Below are 23887 nucleotides of genomic sequence, written 5' to 3' on the forward strand. Positions count from 1 at the left end.
GATCAGGTGTGGATCCGCAATCATAAAACCAGGTGTAAGAGAAACGCCACATTGCTTTTCTTTCCATCCAGTTAGATCAGACCAAGTCTCTACCCTGCCGGGTGGTGGGGAATAATCTGTCCCCCTTCTGGGATCACGAAAAGGTCCTGGGATCTCACACAATGCAAAGTACTGAGGGTGGACCCTGCAGGCCTCATCCTCTGCCATCCAGGGGCCGGCAAGTACAGCAGTCCTGGCCTGGGCGCCACAGGCACAGACACCGTTCTCCAGAGCCTGGCACCCAGCAGCCTGCCTCCCCAGGGACTCCGTGCAGTCCCTTCCTTAAAAGTCCTCCCATCCAGGATCCGGACAGGGTCCCCACCATTCAGATCCCATGGACTTCTGCTCCTTCTTGTCTTCTGGGACCCCCTCCCCTTCTTCCTCTGTGACCCTGAGCCTTGCCTCAGTGCACTCAAGCATGCTCCAGAAGCATGCTATGTTTTCCACCCTGCAAAAGCAACTAAGGCAAGGAAACGCAAAGAATTTGGCTATGTTCTTGGACTAAGTAGAGGGGAAAAAACCTAGGGGAAAAAAACCTAGGGGAAGCAAGCCAATACATCGGTAACTTATCATGCAGATCCTCACAGAGACTGCTTAGCAGGTGGAAGGCAGGAGCTGTAGCCAGCACCTGTTTCTATCCTGTTCCCAGGCAGGATGGCAGTGCGGCAGTTCTTCCTCACAGAGCTGGCCTCCTGAAGGCTCCCTGAGACCCTAATTTAGCAGCAGCATCTGTGAAACCGAACTGAGTCATTCTAATCCAGTGAGTCAGGGAGACGGAGCCAAACATAGCTCCCAGCTACTGGAGGGCGGGGGAGACACGGAGAGCAGCACTCTCTCCCATCTGAAGTGCTTCAATGAAGTCATCTTTAATTCTAACTACAACTCTGAGGTAGGTATTAGTTCTCCATTTTACAAATATGGAAACCAAGGATCAGAGGGGATGTCAGTTCCCGCAGCTTCCTCCTCACCTTCCGGGTATGCAGTCACGCCAAATTAGAGCAACTCGAGACTTGAAGGGACTGCCGAGGCCTTCCAGTCAGGCCAGCGTTTCCTCTTTTTCTCTTCCTGCAGCACACCTGCCGTAAAGTCATGCGTACCATACAGGTCTAAAAGACCGGTGTAATTCGCAATTTTAGGAAAACAACAGTAATGCCACTCATTTCTCACGTACTCAAAACACGAAACATAACAAAACAAACCCCAAAACAAAACAAAACAAGAATGTGAGGGTCCTTGTTAGATAGCTGTTGAACCTGTACCAATCCAGCAGAGAAAGATAAATAATTCACAAATGGTAGAATTTTATTAACAATCACTTTAGCCTGCTTTGTTACCCAAATCCTGCCCATCAGCTGTCACTTTCAGACCTTTCTCCACCTGCCATCAGGGCCCACGGACTGTCCTTTCTCAGCCTTTCACTGTCTGGCCGCTTCCCCTCCATCTCCTGTTACTCGGGTCTCTCACCTGCACTCCTGCCCCCGTCTCCCCTTCTAGTCATGCTTGGACAGACATCAGAATGCTTTCCAAAAGGCAAACCTGATCATGCCACATCTCTGCCTAAAACTCGTGAGTGGTCACCCATTCCCCGAAGAGGGCAAGGCCTAGAGGATCCCTCCCCTTCTGGCTCCCACTTGTCCCCCAGCTGATTGCTGGCCAAGAGCCCTGTGAACCATAAATTCTAGTACTTTTTAACCTGTGTATAAGCTGAAAATGCAGTCATATTCTGGGATGGTCTTTTCTTATTTTTTTTTTTTTTAAAGATTTTATTTATTTGACAGAGAGATAGCACAAGTAGGCAGAGCAGCAGGCAGAGGGAGAGGGAGAAGCAGACTCCCGCTGAGCAGGGAGCCCGATGCGGGGCTCGATCCCAGGACCCTGGGATCATGACCTGAGCCGAAGGCAGACGCTTAACGACTGAGCCACCCAGGCGCCCCTGGGATGGTCTTTTCTTAAAATTCTTTTCTCTGGAGTGTCCTACCCCACCCTTGTCTGCCTGACAAATGCGCAGGGGAGGCGACACAAAACTGGCAAAAAGTACAAAACCTACTTGGATCAAAATCACACACTTCGCTATGTGGCTTTTGGCAGGTAACATTTAATAACTCTATGCTTCGGTTTCATCAGTCTGTAGATGGGGTAAACAAAAGTATGCGCTTTGTAGTTATTAGATGGTCTACATGAGATAATCCAAGTAACACTTTGGAACAGTCATGGGCATTTAGTGCTTCTGAAACCTTAGCAGTTGTTAGCCACCTTGCGCGTGCGCAGTTTAAGGGTCCCCTTCTCCATGCAACCCTGCCTGACTTCTCCCAGCTACCATTAACCATTCCTCTTTCCGGTAGTGGGGATTGACCCCAGTACTTCTCTCATAGTACTACCCACATCTGTTGCATTATTTCTGACCCCCTACTGGACTAGGTTCTTGAAGGAAGGGGCCAAGCCTCTCCAGCATCTAGCACTGGCCTTGCATGGAAAAAAAGTTTAGTATTTACTGAACAGAATAAACACATGGTGGCCAGAAATTGGCTTCGAGTTTATCACGTACTTATTGGCCGTAGGTCTGCCTGGGTGGGGTGAGAAGTATAGAATGTCTTTCACCGGACAACCCTTTCAGTTTCCAAAGCAGTGTCCTATTTTCCCTGAGTCTTCTCAGCTCCTTCAAGCTTCTTCCCCCTGACACAGCTTTGGGCCTCCAGTTCTTGGTTTTCCTCTTGCAGATGGGCTCACCGTCTGTCAGGGAGCCTCCTGTTTGAGCACCATAATGGAACAGAGCACTCTAGGATTGCTGACAGACACAGAGGACCGAAATGATCTTAAGCCATCTGTGCCTACTACCCCAGCCAGGACTACACTGGAGTTCAGTGAGGACACGTTAACAGTTCCTGACATCATAAACATGTATTACTGGCACAAAGAATTGTTAACAAGAGCACAGTGCTCTGTAATCCTTAACTCTCTTCATACTCATCCATCTCAATTTTGAAAACAACCTTACCTTTAAATTCTGCCTATTTTTAAAGCTTATAGAGATACTTGTTTGAATCCTAATTGTCATCCTTCCCAGGAGTTCCTGTTGTCTAAAAATCTGATCAGCTGATCAGCAGGGGAGCCTGGGTGGCTCAGTCGGTTAAGCATCTGACTCTTGATTTCTGCTCAGGTCATGATCCCAAGGTTGAGAGATGAAGCCCCATGGAACCTGCTAGGGATTTTCTCTCTCCCTCAAACCCCTCCCATCTAAAAAAAAAAATCTTATCAGCAACTCTATCTAGTACTGTTCCTTTTGTAAATGGCCTCAAATCCTCTTTTGGAATGGGTAGAACATTAAAAAGCCCCCTCATCTGTCATTAATATCAAAGGAGGGGCCAAGGACGGAGCCCTGCGGCACAGCATAAACCATTCCACAATAAGCCAGTTTGTAGTCTGAGTTGGTGGCCAGTAACGAACTTCTCCATTTCCCTAATGCTTTGATTTTACCGTGTCTAGATTTTAACAAAATCAGACGAGTCTTGTTGGGCATCACTTGCTCTGAATTCATAATGAACATCTATTATACTCCAGTGATTACAACATTCTTATTTATCAGCTCAAGTCATCTGTCTATAGTGCCTGATCAATGTCACACATCTGGCAGGATAGTCCCTGATCAATGTCACAGATTGGGCAGGGACTTATCATAACCAGCTTCCTTCCATTCTTGGACTTCCACCTCCTCCATCTTCTGGTTGTTTCTTCCATTTTCCCTTCAGTTCTTTCCACTAAGAGCTCAACACACTGCTGGCAAAGCCCTTGGTGTCCTAGCTGTTACTCACCAGGCTCAGGAGACCTGAAGTATTTTAGAACAGCCCAGCGCTCTCTCATTCCCTTGTTTATCTTGTCTTGAACTTCAACTTCTTCCACCCAGTTAGCCCTGATCTTTTAGACCCAAGGTAGTTCTTTGGCCAAAAGACCAGGAGACAAAATAGGAGCTGGAGTTCAACTTTCTGAAAATACTACTGGACTCAAGCATTTCTTTTTTCTCCCTGCTGACAGTAGATATAGTCTCTGAACTCTCTTCCTCATTGATAGAATGGGAGTATTATCCACTGTGTACCTGCTGTAAAGGTTAAATGGGATGATGTGAAGATGCTGTGGGAGCAGAGGAAGTGCCTGCACACCAACGGGCCCAAGACCCTCTGCTCTCATCCACAACAGTATGTCTGTTGGGCAGGGATGGCCCCCTGGATGATACGGAGACCTTTTCCTTCAGGACTCAAGTTTTCCAGTCCTCCCCAAAAATCAGCAAGAGAGGACCTTTGTCAAGAGATCATTTTTGGCACCAGATACAGACTCTTTTTTCTCATTAGTAGGCCCAGAAGGGGCCCATATCATATTCTATGTGTGGGAGCCCCAAGCCTTCCCAAACTCAGCAATTCAATGCCAATGGCATGAGACCATTCTTTTGTGCCACAATCAGTTGATTTGGCCTTGTGTAACCTTCAGCACTGAAACCAACTGGCACTGCCTTGAGATCAACTATGGAGTGAGTTTCTAAGGCTGACTGTGGTTTTCCTGAGCACCAATTGGCCAGACCTCCTGTATTTCCCCAATATGAGCAACTCTCCCAACTCAAGGGGGAGAAACAGCAGGGGCAGTTACTAGTCTCAGAACCTGGCTGGCAGTGGACCATGCTGTGCACACGCCCTCAGGCTTTTCAAAGATAGTAAGGTTAAAAGACACTTTCCCCAACTCAGATGTGAGAATTGTACACCGGGGACACCTAGTGGCGTGAAATCACTATTAGCTACAAAATCCTTAGGCTTCCCTAACAGTCCTGTACAGTAAATGCCCCACAAGTGGGGCCCTTTCCTCAAGAACGGCTCAGTCAGTTAAGAACAGAGACTTAAGGGGCGCCTGGGTGGCTCAGTCGTTAAGCGTCTGCCTTCGGCTCAGGTCATGATCCCAGAGTCCTGGGATCGAGCCCCACATCGGGCTCCCTGCTCCGCAGGAAGCCTGCTTCTCCCTCTCCTACTCCCCCTGCTTGTGTTTCCTCTCTCGCTTTGTCTCTGTCAAATAAATAAAATCTTAAAAAAAAAAGAACAGAGACTTAAATTCACTTTATATTCTATTTCTTGTCTGTAAGACCATCAACCTCAAGAAATCTTCTGTAGCTGCTAAAACTGAGGCACCAGGTGTGGGCACTATCAAAAAAGGGAATGCTGGGCTTTGCCTTCCTCCCCTTGATTTATTATCCTCATTCACCCACAACAGATTGAAATTCCCAAATAAGGGACCGCCCTTAAAAATACTTGATTGGACGATAATAACTAAGATTCATTTTAAGCTAGCTTAGCTAAAACACACTAGGGTGTCTACATGGCTCTGCCTAATCTTTTTCCCCTTAAGTTTATTTTCCTTCTAAAAGGAACAGAAGGCAGATGTGCTGGTACACCTTATACCATGTGGACTAAATTCATTTGTAAAGATTACTTTACTCTCCTAGAAAAATACACATTGCAAATTTGAGGGCTACAACTTAACCACTTTAGAGGATTTCTGAGGGAGATGGGGTAACCTTTGAATATCAGACTGGGTGGTGATGTGTGGGAGAGGAATATTAAATATGGTTGGGTCAGGAGGACTTTTAAAAAAATGGTTTTCCCACTTTTTTTTTTTCCCCTAAAAAAGGAAAACCAACGTGCCATCTGTCTGGCTTATTTTGTGTGTGTGCATGTATACACAGGGATAGCTTAGGGGGAGGGGCTGTGTCATGCAATGAGGCAAAAACAAGATGACTTCCTTTGACAGGGGAGCCTTAGTGTTATAGGAGGGAGACAAGGAGAGGTCACTGGAGAGGGCTCAGAATGTAGCTGCTCTCTCTCGTTCCTATGGAGAACCCAGAGCATCTGTGGTGGAGGGCAGAAAGCAGAATCATCTCTCAAGGTTATTCCTATCTGAACACATCAGATGTCCTATGAAAGTAAACAGGTCTGTTTTAGAATATAAATGGTCATGACTTCCTGTGCTCCTGAGGTGGGGCAAAATAATCCATGAACACATAATCCTTCTGGGCAATATGTTTCTGGAGTGGCCAGCAGAGGACTCTAGGAACAGAGGTGACACAGTTGGGGAGAAAAAGGTTCTAGAGATGGAGTCTCTTCAGGGGGTCTTTGAGAAATGTCCTTTGTTCCAGTATTCCTAAGTGACAGCACTGGTGAGCTTGGTCTGAATTGTCACTCTGCAAAGGCCAAAGGCCGAGAGTCAGGAGGCCACTGTAGGTTGAAAAGAAAGTACATCTCGAGGCCAGTTTAGGGCTGAAAAATGGTTTGTGGCTGGGCCAGGAGGAGCAGATGTGGAAAGTGTCCGTTTTTTAGATGCCAATGGTCTGCAGAACCCGCCTCTCGTTGTCATTAAGGTGGCCTGAGAACATTATGTAGCAGGGCTGCTGAGCGAACTGGCAGAGGAAGTCCGTGAGATATGCCTGGAGGGAAGAAAAAGAATGGCATTACTGAAGGTTCCCAGGCTCACCACCTGTAGCAGGGCAAGAACCCCAAGTGGTACAGGAAGCATTGGCTTTTAGACAAATGCCAACACCCTGAACGGTGGCTTTCTACATTCTTGGATCTAGTTCAGGTTCAACCCAGAGACTAAATTCCATAAGGAAACAAAATTTTCCCAACAGGTCTCATATTCCACCCAAGGACCTTCACAAGCTGGCCGGGTTGCAAGAAATTGGGACTGCAGGTTTAACACTAAGGTGCAAAGGCCCAGACCACCCAGAGCCCCTGACTACTCAGCAAGACAGGAACTCTCTGCCCTGAAGCTCCCAGGATGAACTATGAATGGGTTTGAGGCCATATTCCTGTTTCCGTGGCTTAAGATGTTGTCACTTGCAAGAGATCTATCTTCTCTGGACATTCTCACCTGCAGATCAATCTGATAGAGAGGATCCTTTAGGGCATCAGGGTCATCTTCCTCATCATCCTCGTAGTAATCCTCCTCTGTTAGACACAGCCAACATAGAGAGGGTTCAGGGCAGAGGCTCCTGCTTGCGCCCCAAGCAGGGAGGCGTCACCACACGGCTGGGGTAGAAGGGCTAAAAAAGCCCAAGGAACGTTCCTTGTGGGCCCACCCCTCCCCTTTCTTTGGCACCCCACTGTTGGTACCTGTGCACAGAAAAGCTATTTGGCAAGTCTGCCCCCGTCTCCAACGGCTTACCGTATTTACTTGTAGCGAGAATGTCAGATAGGAGCTGGCCAGCTAAACCGTCCTCCTCCTCTTCTTCGTCCTCCCCCTGGTCCTCCCACATATCGTTGGAGTCATCTACTTGGAGATGAAAAGCGGCTGGAGCACGCTCACACGTTTTCCCTTCCCAAATGCACACAGGCCAGAACAGAAGGGTCCCAAGGGTTTCTGCAATGTGGCCTGTGGCCAAGCCCTCCCAGAATGTTTAAGTGGAAGAACCGAGGGTGTTCTGGCGGGTAGGTAAAAGGCGGAAACTCCTGAGAAAAACCAAACAGAAAGGTTGCCTCCCGGCTGCCTCCTACCCCAGCCTCTGAAGAGAGTTCACAAGGCAGACCAGAAGAGCAGCTCTTAACGTGTGTGGCCATGCTAGCCACGTGACAGGCAGGCAATAAACATTAAAAAAAACCCCGTGATTCAATAACCGAAACTGGTCAATTTGAACATTTGTAACTTGATCTGCCAGGCTAAAAGTCTGCTGGGAGTAAGAGCCTCGTGCACCTTGACCCCACTCTGCAGGAGTGGCCTGGCGTGCGGCATTGGCCTCCATGACGTTGGAGAGCTCATTGATGATCAGCTTCAGGATCTTGACCAGCAAAGGAATGTTTGTCCAGCGCTCAGGGTCTGGAAAGGAAAGGAAAGGCTTCTAGGCAGACTGTCAGTGGGCTCACTTCTGGCAGTGCTCACCAGACACAGTTCACCATCCCTCGAGCTTTCCACCATCCCAGACCGTATCCACTTGCCACAGAACGATTGAAAATTAAATAACTTCATTCTGCTTGGTGTTCTAAGAGCTCAGAAGTTAGGACAGATAAGAGAGTTCAGGAATTAGAGATAGGGTTTTGCTGGTAACAAAGCTTGGACACCAAGTAACTGAACAGAGTGCAATACTCCAGTCCCCATGACTTGCAGTCTGAGAAACAGCATAGGGATTATAAACCTACAGCTGAAGAGGGCAGCTTTGTACTCGCTGCCTACAAATCACTGACATCACAGGCCAAAAGCAATCTGATAACAAAGACAGCTGATATGGGTATCAGAGCCCCCGAATGAAGCTGGAAGTTGGGGTCCCTGAGATTGTTTTTGCCAATTTTCAGCAACAAGAAAGAACCATATGTTCTGATCCTTTGTTTACCTATAGCTTTCTGTTTCTTTTTATCAAAGCCATCACTAACAATTATATTTTAAAAATCTAGATCACAGTACATCCCTGCCTTCCACCCCACTTAGCCCCTAAGGAGGAGACTGGAGGGGCAGCAGCATCACCCACTTTTGGCTGACTTAGAGCGGGTGCGGATGCCCTCATCCATGCTGTAGATCTCCTCTCCCTTCACGCGGATATCCTGTAGCCGTTTGTCATCTGCATTGATGCCATGCTGGAGCAGTTTACACAGTGCCACAGAGCTAGCAAGGAAGAGCCAAAAAGGGTCAATCAGCAACCCATCTAGAGTTCACTCCAAGGAGACAAGCAATTATGTCCTAAGACTCTTCTCTTGGTTGGTGAAAATTCTGTTCACAAATTAGGAGAGATAAGAGAACCTAGCTGAAAATGGGATTTAGTGTTCATGAGGATGGGCTAATGAGAACTTCTGACTTCTTGAACAAAGCTAGGGTGGGCAAGGATCACAACGGCTGGCCACACTGGAAGGTGCAACAGGATGATGAGAACCAGTGGGAAGCAAGTCTAGGACAGGAAGTTAGCAAAGCCAGGGTTAGAAGGCTTGGGTTTATAAAGGAGAATAAGCCACTAGCAGTACTTGGCTGGGTGAAGTCTGTGGCAGAGGGGGATCTCTAGCCAGCAGAGAGGGGAAAAAAAACATGGTGTACTTGTGTCAACTGTGTTTTGGAAATTTCAAGGTGGCAGCTATTCAAAGACACCGATTAACAATAGAGAAATAGAGGGAAAAGGGAATACAAGGGGCAGTCTGACATGTTGAACAAAAACCAATGAAGCAAGTCAGGGAAAGAAGAAACGCAAGGAGAGGGCAGAATGCCCACAGAAGAAAGATGGGCTCTACCTGACTTTGCCCTCATATTGTCCATAGAACAGATGCTGTCGGCTTGTCCACTCAGCCATTACAAACTCCAGGGCAGGTTTGCCAGTAGGTCCTGGGAGGCTGCACAGGAACTCCAAGAGGGGTTCCAGCTGAGTGTGCACCAGATGAGCGAACACCATGATCAGAGACTAGGAGGTAACAAGAAGGACATCTACTTCAGGGAAACCAATTTCAGAGACTTGGAGATGAGAGGGAATGGGGCTGGCCAGTCAAGAAATAGAGAACACGGAGATTTCCTTGTCAGTATTTCTTGGGCCAGAATACACAGATTTTACGTAACTGTTCTGCAAGGACAGTAAGACAAAGTAAAACACCTCAGGGCCTGTATACCCATTTCTATCTCTACCACCCGGAGGCCAGGAAAGCCCTGCTCCCCACTGCCCCCTTACCTGCATGACACTGAGCGTTTCTGCCTGCTGCATCTTACTGAGGATGGCACGAAGAATCTGGTCCAGGTTCTCCCCGAGCTCCCGCCCTGCCTTGGAGATGAGGGTGGAGACGAGGCGACCCACGAAGGCCGCCGTGAATTCGGAGGTACGGGGGTCCAGGAGCTGGCTCACCACCTGCATCACGTACCACAGCCCATTGTGGCCCTGCTCGTCGTGCCACTGGGCCACCTGCTCCAGCGTCACTGACACGTAAGCCCGCAAGCACTCTCCACCATTCTGGGGAGACAAAGGTGGCAAATGAGATTAGCAACAGGGGGACAGGTATCAGGAGGCCCTCAGTCTGTACAGGCAAATGTTCTTCTTAGAGGCCTGTGCCTCATAAGAGTAATGAGCCTACAGGGTTTGTGGTGGGCACATACTACTGGAGTCAGGCATTTACTGGTACAGATATAGCCTGCACTATACAGTCCTTGCTTTACCTAATCAGCTATCTCAAAAATGCATATTTCCGATCACAAGGGATAATGGCCAAGTAAACTAAGTTTTAGCCATAAATATCTACCTCTGGTACTGGAAAAACATGTTTCAGATATAAGCAATGATTACGGACATTACAGGTCTTTATGGGAATAAAGACAAACCTATATGAACCACTGTCTGCTTAGAGGTTTCCAAAGGCCTATTACTTTGCTGACTTTATTAAGTCAGAAAAGACTTTCTTATAGCTTCGAGTCTAAATGTCTGTAATCTCGTCCACAATAGCCATACCCAGATACAGATGGGTAGGATGTCTGGCATCCTTACATAATCTTATATATGTAAGATTACAACATATCCCAAAGCAGAGAATGCTTGGCTTCTGCAGTCCAGACCTTTCCTGGGTCCCTTGGTTAAATATGGATTTGAGAGACCTGTATCTCAAAAGCATGCGACTGTGTCAGCTTTCTCAGGCTACTATATGCCCACGGCCGGGGAGCTATTGTCCCTCTTCTAGTCACCACAGCTCAGATACCTGCATGGTGGCGTTGTCATCTGTGTGAAGGGTGCATTGTGCCACGGCTGGGAAAGCTTGGCAGATGAGTAGCTGGGAAAGGGGAGGCTTTGTATTCCGTACTACTGTGGTCAGGATATCAATGGCCGTCTGAAGGAGAGAAGAGGGAAACAAGAGAATCAGAACCGCCCCTAGGGTGGGGGCCGGGGGTGCCCAACAACCAAGATCCTTATTGCATGGATACAACACAGTAACCCAAAGAAAGCTCATTAATTTTTATTAATGAAGTTTCTGAAGGAAAGGAATTAATTCGATAGTAGACAGTGCTCTCAGCCTCCTCCTGATAGCTCACTGCTTGCTCAGGTAGGGGAGAAGGCAGTATACGGCGGTGGAGTGGACAGCTGGTGACATAGTCAGTGGCACTGTGTAATAACAGCACTCTGTTCAATATTTCAATGAGGACAATTCGGAAACAACAAGAGCCATTTTCTTAAAGCCTCAAGAATCACCCACTGTCCTGTGGGCACAGTAGCCCAGGAAAATCACCCTATGAATCTCTAAGGCCACTGGTTTCCTGTCAGCTAGGTGCGATCTACAGGTGACGTGCAGAGCATGTGCATGCTCTTTTTCTTATACCTCCGCCCACACCAGTGCCCTGTAGCCACTTACCGCACACAGTCCTGCAGGGATCTTGTCTGCTGGGGCCTGCATTATGCTCACTAGAGTGGGAATCAGCCTCATCTGCATTGGGCCCTGACAGGCTTCAATCTGGGACAGCTCCTTGAAGATATCCTGGGCCAGCGAGGCGACGACAGGATCTGAAGTGGATAAGGCAACACAGAATCCCCCCACCCAATGGTGTGCATGTGCTTCTGGCTTAATGACACCTGCTGTTCGGCCCTCACCTAAGTTAACAACTTCTGCTTTGCTTACACATCACATACCTGGGAACTAGTGAGGCCGTATAAATAACCTGAAACAGGAGAGATGCTAAATCTGCAAGAGCCAGAGTATGCATGGTTTCATTAAGTCAGAGACTGGCCAGTAATAGCTACTCCTAAAATGAAACTTGGCTCTTTTTCTGGGGCAAATCTTTAATGACTTTTATTCTTATGAAACCTGGATTATGAAACCAAATGCTTAAGGAAAAAAAAATCCCCACTGACACTCTGTTAAGAAGACCATGAAAGTTTCAAAGATTGCCACAACACTCATTGCCAGGTTCTCCCATGTTGGAGAGGAACTATACACATCTCCCAGGGGTTAGTCATGAGAGGAAAAAGAGCTCCCAAAGCATTTCCAAGGCGAAAGGCAAAACCCTCACAAGGCAGAGCCTTGTGAAGAAATGAAACTTTGGCTTGACCTACTTCACCTATTTAAGAAGTATTTCTTCCTGTATCTAGCAGGAAAAAATAGAAAGTGTGCAGTGTACTAAGATACATGTTAAAAGATCACTGCGGCATTACTTTGCAAAAAAATTGCTAACAACCTAGACGTGCATTAACAGAACAGGCAAATTATGACACAGCCATTTTATGGAATATTATGTGGTGGCTGAAAAGAATGAGAGATCTAAGAGTGCAATGTGGAACCTCTTCAGGACATTTTTTTTTTTTTGAAGATTTTGTTTATTTTGTCAGAGAGAGAGAGCGCACAAGCAGGGGGAGCGAAAGGCAGAGGAAGAAGCAGACTCCCCGCTGAGCAAGGACCCTCCCCCCTACCAATGCAGGACTCGATCCCAGAACCCTGGGATCATGACCTGAGCTGAAGGCAGATGCTTAACTGACTGAGCCACCCGGGTGTCCCTTCAGGACACATTTTAAGTGAAAAAGCAAATCAAATAAAATGTTTAGTAGATGTCATATTATATAACTCCTACCTCTACATATCCTGTATTTCAATATTGGCACTCCCTCTATAAAAACAAATATCGTCAATATTTTCTCTGGTAATGAAGCATTACACAAGTAAAGTGTTGTTATAATGCATACTCACTAATGAGAAACTTAAAATGTAGGAAAGTATTCAAGGAAAGAAAACACCTGGAATTCCACTACCTAGAGAGACATACCCTTAACATTTTGATGTATTTTCTTCTGGTATTTTTTTTAAATACATATCTATGACTTAGTTCTTGTCTAAAACAAACCACAAACTTGGAATTATATTCTATGCAGTGGAATATGTGGAAAACCCTCTATTCTCTTCTTATAATGTGCGTACTTTTCCATGGCTTTAACTATTCCTTTCAAGTTTGATTTTTAGAGGATGCATGGTATTCCACTTTATGGATATAATAAATGTAATTAATTTTTTATTACTTCTAAATTTTTGCTACTACAAAAGCCATGTGATGAACCCCACTGTTCGTAACCCTTCACATGTGTCTTTCTTCAGTATCTTTCCACATTATAGCTGTAAGCCTCTTCTTTTAGGAAGATTTTGATGTAATTGCTCAATTTCCTACTTGACTATTAAAGTTCTGAATTGTACCTCTTGCCTGCTAACCCTTTACTCGTTGTCTTCTTCCCCAGTTCTGACTACAGGACAAAGTGACAGGAATAGCTACTCTACTTTTTGGTGTTCCTGTAGCTCCGGTATGGCTCTCCTCTTTGCTGAGTGAAAGCTATTCTTTGCTTATGATGCTTAAGATCAACAGACCCAGGGAAAAGTTTCACCTAAATTCACCAGCCACCACCTTCCCTTTGGAGTCCCTCATCCACACACATTCCTGGTGCATACCATTACTGTACTTCAGGAAAATGGCGATGGTGAAGGGGCAGATTTTGCTTTCCATGCTTGCTGTGAACTCTGGGTCTACTGTACAAACGATGCACAGGGTCTCCATCACCAGGTTGAGGACCTCTGAGCTGAACTGGGCTGCTAGGTGAATTAAGCCATCCAGGATACTGGGGAGGAAGGGCTGAAGTACGTGGGTACTCTCTGAGACTTTTAGTTGGTCACAATAACTAGAGAGAGAGAGAGAGAGAGAGAGAGAGAGAGAGAGAAGCATTACTCTCAAGTGGATCTCTTAATTCCTGGTTCTTCTATTCGCTATCACAGATTACAGCATTTGTATGTGTAGCTTTATTTTTTTAAAGATTTTATTTATTTATTTTACAGAGAGATACAGCAAGAGAGGGAAAACAAGCAGGGGAACTGGGAGACGGAGAGGCAGGCTTCCCGAGCAGCAGGGAGCCCAAGCCGAAGGCAAACGCTTAATGAATGAGCCACCCAGGCACCCCATATGTGTAGCTTTATGAAGCTACTTGTAGAGTTAGTTTTTACATCTTTCTGGGGCATATTTTGTAAACATCAGCACCACCATCTCTATGCTAATTTATTTCTGCTTTGGTTTTTTGCTATTTTAAACTTTCATCCCTCTCCCACTCTGTCGTATCATTATATTCAAATTATTAAGATGTTAATTAAATGCTTTATAATTCCTCAGATTACTGCTTTAATCACATCCTTCAGATTTTTATATATTCCTCTTATTTTTCAAATAGTTACAGTGGTTTTATTTTTAAGATTTTTAAAATTTATTTGAGAGAGAGAGTGGGGGGAGGAGCAGAGGGAGAGGGAGGGTAGACTCCCGAGCACAGATCCCAATGAGGGGCTCGATCCCATCACCCTGAGATCATGACCTGAGCCAAAATCAAGAGTCAGATGCCTTAAATAAATCTTAAAAAAAACCTAAACAAAACAAAAACAGGATTGTGGGGGAGGCTCTGAGTGGCTGAGTCGGTTGAGCGTCTCTGACTCCTGGTTTCAGCTCAGGTAGTGATCTCACAGTCGTGAGCTCGAGCCCTGCATTGGGCTCCGGGCTCAGCATGGAGTGTGCTTCGGATTCTCTAATCCTCTGCCCTTCCTACTCGTGCTCTCTCTTCAATTAAAAAAAAAAAAAAGAAGAAGTCAGGGGCGCCTGGGTGGCTCAGCGGGGAGCCTGCTTCTTCCTCTGCCTGTGCTCTCTCTGACAAATAAATAAATCTTTAAAAAAAAAACAACAAAAAACCAAAAACCCCATAAATATTTGGGGGCACTTGGGTGGCTTAGTTCACAGTATCTGATTTTTTTTTTTTTAAGATTTTATTTATTTATCTGACAGAGAGAAAGCACAAGCAGGCAGAGGGAAAGGGAGAAGCAGGTGCCCTACCAAGGGGAGGGCCTGCCGTGGGGCTCCATCCCAGGACCCTGGGATCATGACCTGAGCAGAAGGCAGATGCTTAACGACTGAGCCACTCAGGTATCCCAATAGTTTTTTTTTTTTTTAAGATTTTATTTATTTGACAGAGAGAGACACAGCGAGAGAGGGAACACAAACAGGAGGAGTGGGAGAGGGAGGAGCAGGCTTCCTGCGGAGCAAGGAGCCCGATGCAGGGCTCGATCCCAGGACCCTGGGATCATGACCTGAGCCAAAGGCAGATGCTTAACGATTGAGCCACCCAGGCGCCCCCCCAACAGTTAGTTTTTTAACATCTTTTCTAACACAACTGTTATTTAGTAGGAGATTATTTAACTTTCATGCTATAAAAATTTTGTACTTTTTGGAGTATTTTGCATCCTAAAATGAGGTCAATTTGTATAGACATTCTATGCAATAATAAACTTGTATAATATCTGTGTACAATAGAAAATTGTGTACTAAAATTCGTATACTATTTGTGGGGTTTAAAGTTTTCTATACATAGTTTTAACTTATTCACCTCTTATTCAATCAATATGTACTGAGTGCTGTTTACCATGTCCAATGGAATATAATTATTAAAGACATACTGTTTTAAGTCTTTACTTTCATTTATCTTCAGAATGGCAATAGAAGGCAATAAAAACACTGTTTCTCTATGTTAAAAGAACCTAGTACAGAAACAAGGCCCTCCCCAGGTACTCAATAAATGTTTTTTCCTAAATTTTTTTTAAGTGGCTTATAACCATGTTACTTGTGTCAGATGCTGGGTTCAAAGGTCCATAATGAACAGTGAAACTGTGGACTTTGATCTCTCAGATTTGTCCAAAGACTTTTAAAAAAATATTTATTTACTTATTTGAGACAGAGAGAGTAGGCGAGCGGAGGAAGGAGCAGAGCAAGAGGGACAAGCAGGTCCCACAACCCATGAGATCATGACCTGAGCCGAAATCACGAGTCGCACACTTAACCAGCTGAGCCACCCAGGAGCCCCAGACTTTTTGTTTTTTTGGTCCATAACATCTTGATTTTCAATTTTACCTTGCTCTGTATCTAACTTTCCTTGAGAGCTGATCTATCATCTGGCCTTGGTCAGCTCTCAACTCCCAGACCAGGTTTTGCATCCATCTCTCTACTGGTACTCAGTTGTGCCCTACCTCCTCCTCTTGCTTCTCCACTCTAAGGATTTATAGTTACTTTGCTCTTCTGAGGAACTTGAAACTATACAGTCTGGTAGATCATGGAGATCAAATTATCTGCTTAGATCATATGGGATCTTGTATGCCACACTAAGGAAGGCTAGACTTTATTTTGGAAGCCAGTGTATCTCAAACTTTTTTTTTTACAAATTATTTCCAATACCTTCTTTGCCCTCCCCAAAAGTCTTCAAGAAAAACTGAAGCCCCAGGAAGATGCTACAGATTTATCCTGTGGTTTCACGGATCAGCCGGCATACTAGGACTTTGTTCTGGGGTACCTGTACCACAATTTGAAGAGCACAACTGGAACCAGGAGAATTTCACTTACAGGAGCAAAACTATCAGGTTTCTATTTTATTTATTTTATTTTATGTTATTTAAAGATTTTATTTATTCATTTGAGACACAGAGATACAGAGAGAGAGAGAGAAAGCATGAGCAGGGAGGGGGAGGCAGAGGGAGAGGGAGAAGCAGGCTCCCCGCCGAGCCAGGAGCCCGATGTGGGGCTCGATCCTAGGACCCTGGATTCATGACCTGAGCCGAAGGCAGATGCTCCATCATCTGAGCCACCCAGGCACCCCTCAGGTTTCTATTTTAGAAAGAACAGTTAGACAGCTAAAATACTACAGATTGCTGTAGTGGAGGCTGGAGCCGAGACATCAATTAGGAAGCTATAGCAGCAATTCAGGCTACAAGAAGTTGAGAATACAAGCTAGGCTAGTAGTAGTAGGAGAGAAGAGATGAAAGGCTAACGAACCAAGACCTAAAAGGCAGAGATCTGGGATCTCCATTTTTACTAAAACAGGGGATACAAAATCTCTTTAAGCATAAGATCTAAAGGTACCAATTTCTTTAAAAAAAAAAAAAAAGTACCGATTTCTTCTACTAAAACAGAGAATACAGGTAGGGCAGGCTTGGAGGCAGTCAACGGTAAGCTCAGTAGTGGATGTCTTTATTTTCAGATACTTAAAATGATTTCGGACAGTTTGCAATGATACATAAATTATGACATGGAAGAATAAATTAAAACCAGGACAAAAGAAAAGCAAAGGTGGTGTGATGGTCATTAAAAGGTTGCTAGTGACATCAGAAAGAACAGTTTCAGTAATGTGATAAGGACGTAAGTCAGATCGTAACTGGTTGGGAAACTGAATAGGGAAATGATCAACTGGAGAATCCTGGCTGTGAAGAAAAGAATAGCTAGGATCCCTTCACAGACAGTTTCTAACCTGGGATCCACAGATGTGGTCAAGGGATCCAGCCTTTGATACATTATATAAATTTTTTTTTTAGGTTAAACTTTTTAAAAAATTTTATAAACATGTATGAATGTCCATTTCCCTGGTGTGCAAAGCTTTGGTCACCTTTCCAGAGGTTTGCTTCACCTTTCAAGTAAATCACTGCCCATGTAGTCAGAGACTTACCATTATTCTTTTTTAAGTTTTCTTCACATTTTTCTGATTATAAAATATGAATTTATGAACAGATCAACTTAAAAAAATTTTTTTTAAAGATTTTATTTATCTTACAGTGAGAGACACAGCGAGAGAGGGAACACAAGCAGGGGGAGTGGGAGAGGGAGAAGTAGGCTTCCCGCGGAGCGGGGAGCCCGATGCGGGGCTCGATTCCAGGACCCTGGGATCATGACCTGAGCTGAAGGCAGACGCTTAACGACTGAGCCACCCAGGCGCCCCTCAACTTAAAATTTTTAACTTAAATTTTTTCAGCTTTATTGAGGTATAATTACATATACCACTGTAAGATATTTAAAGTATACATTGCTGTGATCTGATATACACACACACACTGTGAAAGCTCCCCATCTCATTTGTTACCACATCCAATACATCATGTAATTTTTGTGTGTGTGAGAAAATTTAGGTTCTATTCTCTAACAAACTTCAATTATACAATACAGTGTTATCAACTTAATCAGTTTTATATTAGATCTTCTGATTTTGTTCATCTTATAGAGGAGAGTGTGTACCCTTTTATCAACCTCTCCCTATACCCCCACCCTCCAGCAATCACTTTCTGCTTTTTTTTTTTTTAAGATTTTATTAGAGAGGGAGAGAGAGAGAGAGAGAGAGAGAGAGAATGAGCCCAAGCAGTGGGAGAAGCAGAGGGAGAGGGACATGCAGACTCGGCACTAAGCCCAGAGTCCATAACAGAGCTCGATCCCAAGACCCTGAGATCATGACCCAAACCGAAATCAAGAGTCAGACACACAAGTGGGACAGAGCCACCCAGGCGCCCCACTGCTCTTTCTAAATGAGAATGATTTTATTTTTAGATTCTAGATATAAATGATACCATGCAATATTTGTCTTTCTGTGTGGCCTTTTTCACTTAGCACGATGCCTTCAAGATCCATTCCTCTTGCTGCAAATGGCAGTTCCTTCTTTCTCACAGCTAAATAATATTCCATTGCATATGTGTACCACATCTTTATCCCTTCATCTGCTGACACACACTTAGGTTGTTCCCATATGTTGTTGGCTATTATAAATACCAAGCAATGAACATGGCACTGCGATCTCTTCTAGATCCTGTTTTCATGTCCTTTGGATATTTACCCAAAAGTGGGATTGTTAAATGAAATGGTAGTTCTATTTAAAATTTTTGAGGAAACTCCATACTGTTTTTCATATACTGCTTTACCAATCAATATACATTCCCACCACCAACACTGCACAAGGGTTCCCTTTTCTCCACATCCTCAACACTTGTTATTTTGTTTTTTGTTTAAAGATTTTATTTATTTATTTGACAGAGAGAGACACAGCGAGGGAACACAAGCAGGGGGAGTGGGAGAGGGAGAGGCAGGCTTCCTGCTGAGCAGGGAGCCCGATGCGGGGCTCAATCCCAGGACCCGGGATCATGACCTGAGCCGGAGGCAGACGCTTAACGACTGAGCCACCCAGGCGCCCCTACACTTGTTATTTTGGATAACAAAATACACTTGTTGTTTTGGATGACAGTCATTCTAACATGTGTGAGTTGTTATCTCATTGTGGTTTTGATTTGCATTTCCCTGATATTTAGAGATGTTGAGTACATTTTCATTTACCTGTTGGCCACTTATAGGTCTTCTTTGGAAAAGTGTATATTCAGTTTCTGTGCCATTTTTTAACCAGACTGTTTTATTTGCTATTGAGTTTTTAAAAATATATTTAGAATATTAATCCCCTATTCGATATATGATTTACATTTTCTCCTATTTTGTAGGTTGCCTTTTCATTTTCTTGATGGCTTCCTTTGCTATGCTCGAGCTTTTCAGCTTGATGTAGTCCCACTTATTTATTTTTGCTTTTGTTGCCTTAGTTCTTGGTGTCAAACTCAAAAAACCACTGCCAAAACCAATTCCAAGGATCTTAACTTCTATGTTTTCTTCCAGGAGTTTCATGGTTTTAGGTCTTGTGTTCGAATTTTTAATCCATTCTGAGTTGACTTTGGTGTATGGTATAAGATTAAGGTTCAGTTGCACTCTTTTGCACATGGCTAACCAGTTTTCCCAACACCATTCATTGAAGAGACTGTTCTTTCCCCATTGAAGACTCTTGGCTCCTTTGTTGTACATTAACTGACCATATATGTGTGGGTTTATTCCCAGGCTCTACATTCTGTTCCACCGATCTGTTTATCTGTTTTATGCCAATACCATACCTTTTTGATTACTACTATAGTTTTTTAATATAGTTTGTAATCAGGGAGTGTGAAGCCTCCAGTTTTGTTCTTTCTCATGATTCCTTTGACCATTCAAGGTCTTTTGTGATTCCATACAAATTTTAAGACTGTCTACCACTGGGAGTTTTAATAGGAATTGCAATGAATCTGTAGATTGTTTTCAGGAGTGTGAAAATTTTAATAACATTAATACTTCTAATGCATGAGCATGGAATTAACTTTCCATCTTATTTGTGTTTTCTTCAATTTCTTTCCTCAATATCTTATAGTTTTCAGTGTACAGATTTAAAAAAAAATTTTTATTTATTTGAGAGAGAGCGAGCGAGCATGCGTGCAAGAGTGGGGGGAGGGGCAGAAGGACAGGGATAAGCAGACTCCCTGCTCAGCCCCAGGACCCTGAGATCCTGATCCAAGCTGAAGTCAGATGCTTAACCGACTGAGCAACCCACCAGGCACCTCTTCAGTGTATAGACCTTTCATCTACTTGGTTAAATTTATTCTCGGTATTTTATTGTTTTTGATGCAATTATAAGTAACATTGTTTTAAAATTTTCTCAAAGTTCATTATTAGAAATACAAGGATTTTTGTGTATTTTGTATCCTGTAAATTTACTGGATTAGTTCTAACAGTTTTTTGGTGGAGTTTTTAGGGTTTTGTATATATTAAATACCATGTCAACTGCAAATAGAGACAATTTTATATCTTCCTTTCTAATTTGGATGCCTTTTCTTTCCTAACTGCTTTAGCTAAAACTTCTATTACCATGTTGAATAGGAATGGTGAGACTGGACATTCTTGTCTTATTCTTGGTCTTAAAGGAAAAACTTGCAGTTTCATTGTTCAGTATGATGTTAGCTGTGGGTTTCTCATAGTTGGTCTCTATTGTGTTAAGGTGTGTCCCTACTATATTCACTGTGTTGAGAGTTTTTATCATGAATGGATGCTGAATTTTGTCAATGCTTTTACTGAATCTACTGAGATAATCCTATCATTTTTATCTTTCATTTTATTAAGTGGTATATCACATTTATTGGTTTACATATGTTGAACCATCCTGGTATCTCAGGGATAAATGCCACTTGATCATAGTTGTGATCCTTTTAATGTACTGTTGAATTTGGTTTCCTCCTATTTTGTTGGGGATTTCTGCATCTATATTCATCAGGGATATCGGGGCCTGTAGTTTTCTTCTACTGTCTTTGTCTGGTTTTGGTATCAGGGTATGCTGACTTCATTAAATGTTTGGAAGTGCTCCTTCTTCTTTAGTTTTTTTTTTTTTTTAAAGATTTAATTAATTTATTTGACAGAGAGAGAGACAGCGAGAGAGGGAACACAAGCAGGGGGAGTGGGAGAGGTTGAGAAGAAGGCTCCTGGCTGAGCAGGGAGCCCGATGCGGGGCTCGATCCCAGGACCCCGGGATCATGACCTGAGCCGAAGGCAGGCATTTAACAACTGAGCCACCCAGACGCCCCTCTTCTTTAGTTTTTTTGGAAAACTCTGAGCAAGATTTGTATTAATTCTTCTTTAAATGTTTGGTAGAGTTCACCAGTGAAATCATCTGGTCCTGGGCTTTTCTTTTATGAAATTTTTGACTACTGATCCAGTATCCTTACTTGTGAATGTCTGTTCAAATTATCTATTTTGTCACAATTCAGTCTTGATAGGCTGTATGTTTCTAGGAATTTCTCCATTTCTTCTAGGTTATCCAATTTGTTGGCATATAATTGTTCATAGTAGTCTCTTATGATCCTTTGCATTTCTGTGGTTATCAGTTGTAATGTCTCCTTGTTCATTTCTGATTTTTTAAAAAGATTTATTTTATTTATTTATTTTTAAGATTTTACTTATTTGACAGAGACACAGCGATAGAGGGAACACAAGCAGGGGAGTGGGAGAGGGAGAAGCAGGCTTCCCGTGGAGCAGGGAGCCCAAAGCAGGGATCCATCCCAGGATCCTGAGATCATGACCTGAGCCAAAGGCAGACGCTTAACGACTGAGTCACCCAGGCGCCCAAGATTTATTTTAGAGAGAGAGAGGGCGCACACACGTGCAAACGGCCTTGAGGGACAGAGGGAGGGGGACAGAGAGAATCCTCAAGCAGACTCCCCACTGAGCACAGAGCCCGGATTAGGGTCTCAATCTCACAACCCAGAGATCATGACCTGAGCTGAAACCAAGAAACAGAGGCTTAACCGAATGAGCCACCCTGGTGCCCCTCATTTCTGATTTTATATTTGAGTCTTCTCTCACTTCTTTTTAGCTTAGCTAGAGTTTATCGGTTTTGTGTTTTCAAAAAACACAGCTCTTAGGTTAGTTGGTCTTTTCTATGGTTCTTCTGGTCTCTATTTTTGCTTGGATCTTCCTATTATTAACTTTGGGCTTAATTTGTTCTTCTTTTTCTAGTTCCTGAGATGTAAAGTTGTTTGAGATTTTTTTTTCTTAATGTAGAGACTTATCTCTATAAACTTCTCTCCTAAAACTGGTTTTGCTGCATCCTTAAGTTTTGGTATGTTATGTTTCCATTTTTGTTTCAAGATATTTTTCTATTTTTCTTTTGATTTCTTTTTCCATTGATTGTTTAGGAGTTTGTTAATTTTCACGTATTTGTGAATTTTCCAGTTTTCCTCCTGTAACTAATTTCTATGTTATTTCACTGTGGTTGGAGAAGAGAGTGGTATGATTTCAGTCTTAAGTTTGCTAGGACTTATTTTGTGACCTAACACATGACCTCTCCTGGAGGATGCTTGAGAAGAATGTGTATTCTGCTGCTGTTGGTTAGGACGTTCCGTATATGTCTAGTAGGTGCATTTAGTCAAAAGTGTAATTCAAATCCAGTATTTCCTTACTGATTTCTGTTTGGATGATCTATCCATTGTTGAAAGTGGGTTATTAAAAGTCCCCTACAATTACTGTATTATTGTCTATTTCTCCCTTCAGATGCTAGTATTTGCTTAATATATTTAGGTGCTCCAATGTCAAACGTACACATATTTGCAAAGGTTATATCTTTTTGATGAACTGACCCCTTTATCATTACATAATGACCTTTTTTCTGTCTCTTGTACAGCTTTTGAGCGAAAGTCTATTTTATCTAATATAGCTACCCTTGCTCTGTTTTGGTTTCCACTTGGATGGAACAGCTTTTCCATCACCTCATTTTGAACATGTGTATCCTGAAGTGAGTCTCTTAAAAGCAGCATATAAGTTGGGTCTTCTCTATTTTTTTAAAAGATTTTTTATTTATCTGACAGAGAGAGAGACAGCCAGAGAAGGAACACAAGCAGGGGGAGCGGGAGAGGAAGAAGCAGGCTCCCCGCTGAGCAGGGCGCCTGATGTGAGGCTTGATCCCAGGACTCCCTGATCATGACCTGAGCTGAAGGCAGACACTTAACGACCGAACCACCCAGGCGCCCTTGTTCCTTTCTTCCCCTCTTGCTGTCTTTGTGAGTTTATTATTTCCCATAGTGGAATGCTCTGATTCTGTTGTCTATTATAGATTTTTGCTTTGTGGTTACTGTGAGGCTTACATAAAACATTTATAGATATAACAGTTTATTTTACACTGATAACTTTGTATACAAAAGCTCTCTTTATTCCCACTCTTTTATGTTTTTGATACCACAATTTAACTTTTTATATTGTATATTCATTAAATTATTTAGCTAGCTATTTTCAATACTTTTGTCCCTTAACCTTTAGAGGTAAGTGATTAACACACTGCCAGATTACAGAATTAGAGTATTCTGAATTTGATTATATACTCATCTTTATCAGTGTGTTGTATATTTCATATTATTAATTTCATTTCAGAATTCCTTTCAGCATTTCTTGTAAGGTAGGCCTAGTGGTGAGGAATTCCCTCAGCTTTGTTTGAGAGACTGTATCTTGCCTTCATTCCTGAAGGACATCTTTGCTGTGTATTCTTGGTTGACAGTTTTTTCTTTCAGCACTTTAAACATACCATGCCACTCTCTCCTGGCCTGCAGGGTTTCTGCTGCAAAGTCAGCTGACAGTCTTATAGGGATTTCCTTACATGAGAGAAATGTTTTTCTCTTGCTGCTTTAAAAGTCATCTGATTTTAGACAAATTTTTTTTAACTAATTGATAGTTTTATTATAAT

At 43.4% G+C, this 23887-nt stretch overlaps 1 protein-coding gene across 2 annotated transcripts in view; it reads right to left on the reverse strand.

The window, feature by feature from the left end:
- Positions 1–1320: 1320 nt before the first annotated feature.
- IPO9 (importin 9) overlaps positions 1321–23887 on the reverse strand; it is a 60814-nt gene continuing 38247 nt past the window's right edge. Inside the window, exons 15-24 of one of the 2 annotated variants that reach the window (XM_028120241.2) lie at positions 13437–13663; positions 11364–11512; positions 10716–10844; positions 9704–9979; positions 9276–9442; positions 8528–8661; positions 7759–7881; positions 7234–7338; positions 6940–7016; positions 1321–6496 (exon numbers count right to left, since the gene is read on the reverse strand). In XM_028120241.2, the coding sequence (XP_027976042.1) occupies positions 6386–6496; positions 6940–7016; positions 7234–7338; positions 7759–7881; positions 8528–8661; positions 9276–9442; positions 9704–9979; positions 10716–10844; positions 11364–11512; positions 13437–13663 (1498 nt within the window). In that variant the 3' untranslated portion in view covers positions 1321–6385. Of the gene's footprint in view, positions 6497–6939; positions 7017–7233; positions 7339–7758; positions 7882–8527; positions 8662–9275; positions 9443–9703; positions 9980–10715; positions 10845–11363; positions 11513–13436; positions 13664–23887 lie in introns of those variants that run through there. The other variant, XM_028120242.2, reaches the window with a different exon arrangement.

Source organism: Eumetopias jubatus, unplaced genomic scaffold (assembly GCF_037043125.1).
Source record: "Eumetopias jubatus isolate StellerSeaLion01/CBP00866 unplaced genomic scaffold, mEumJub1_p1.0 scaffold_12, whole genome shotgun sequence".
Taxonomy (NCBI): domain Eukaryota; kingdom Metazoa; phylum Chordata; class Mammalia; order Carnivora; family Otariidae; genus Eumetopias; species Eumetopias jubatus.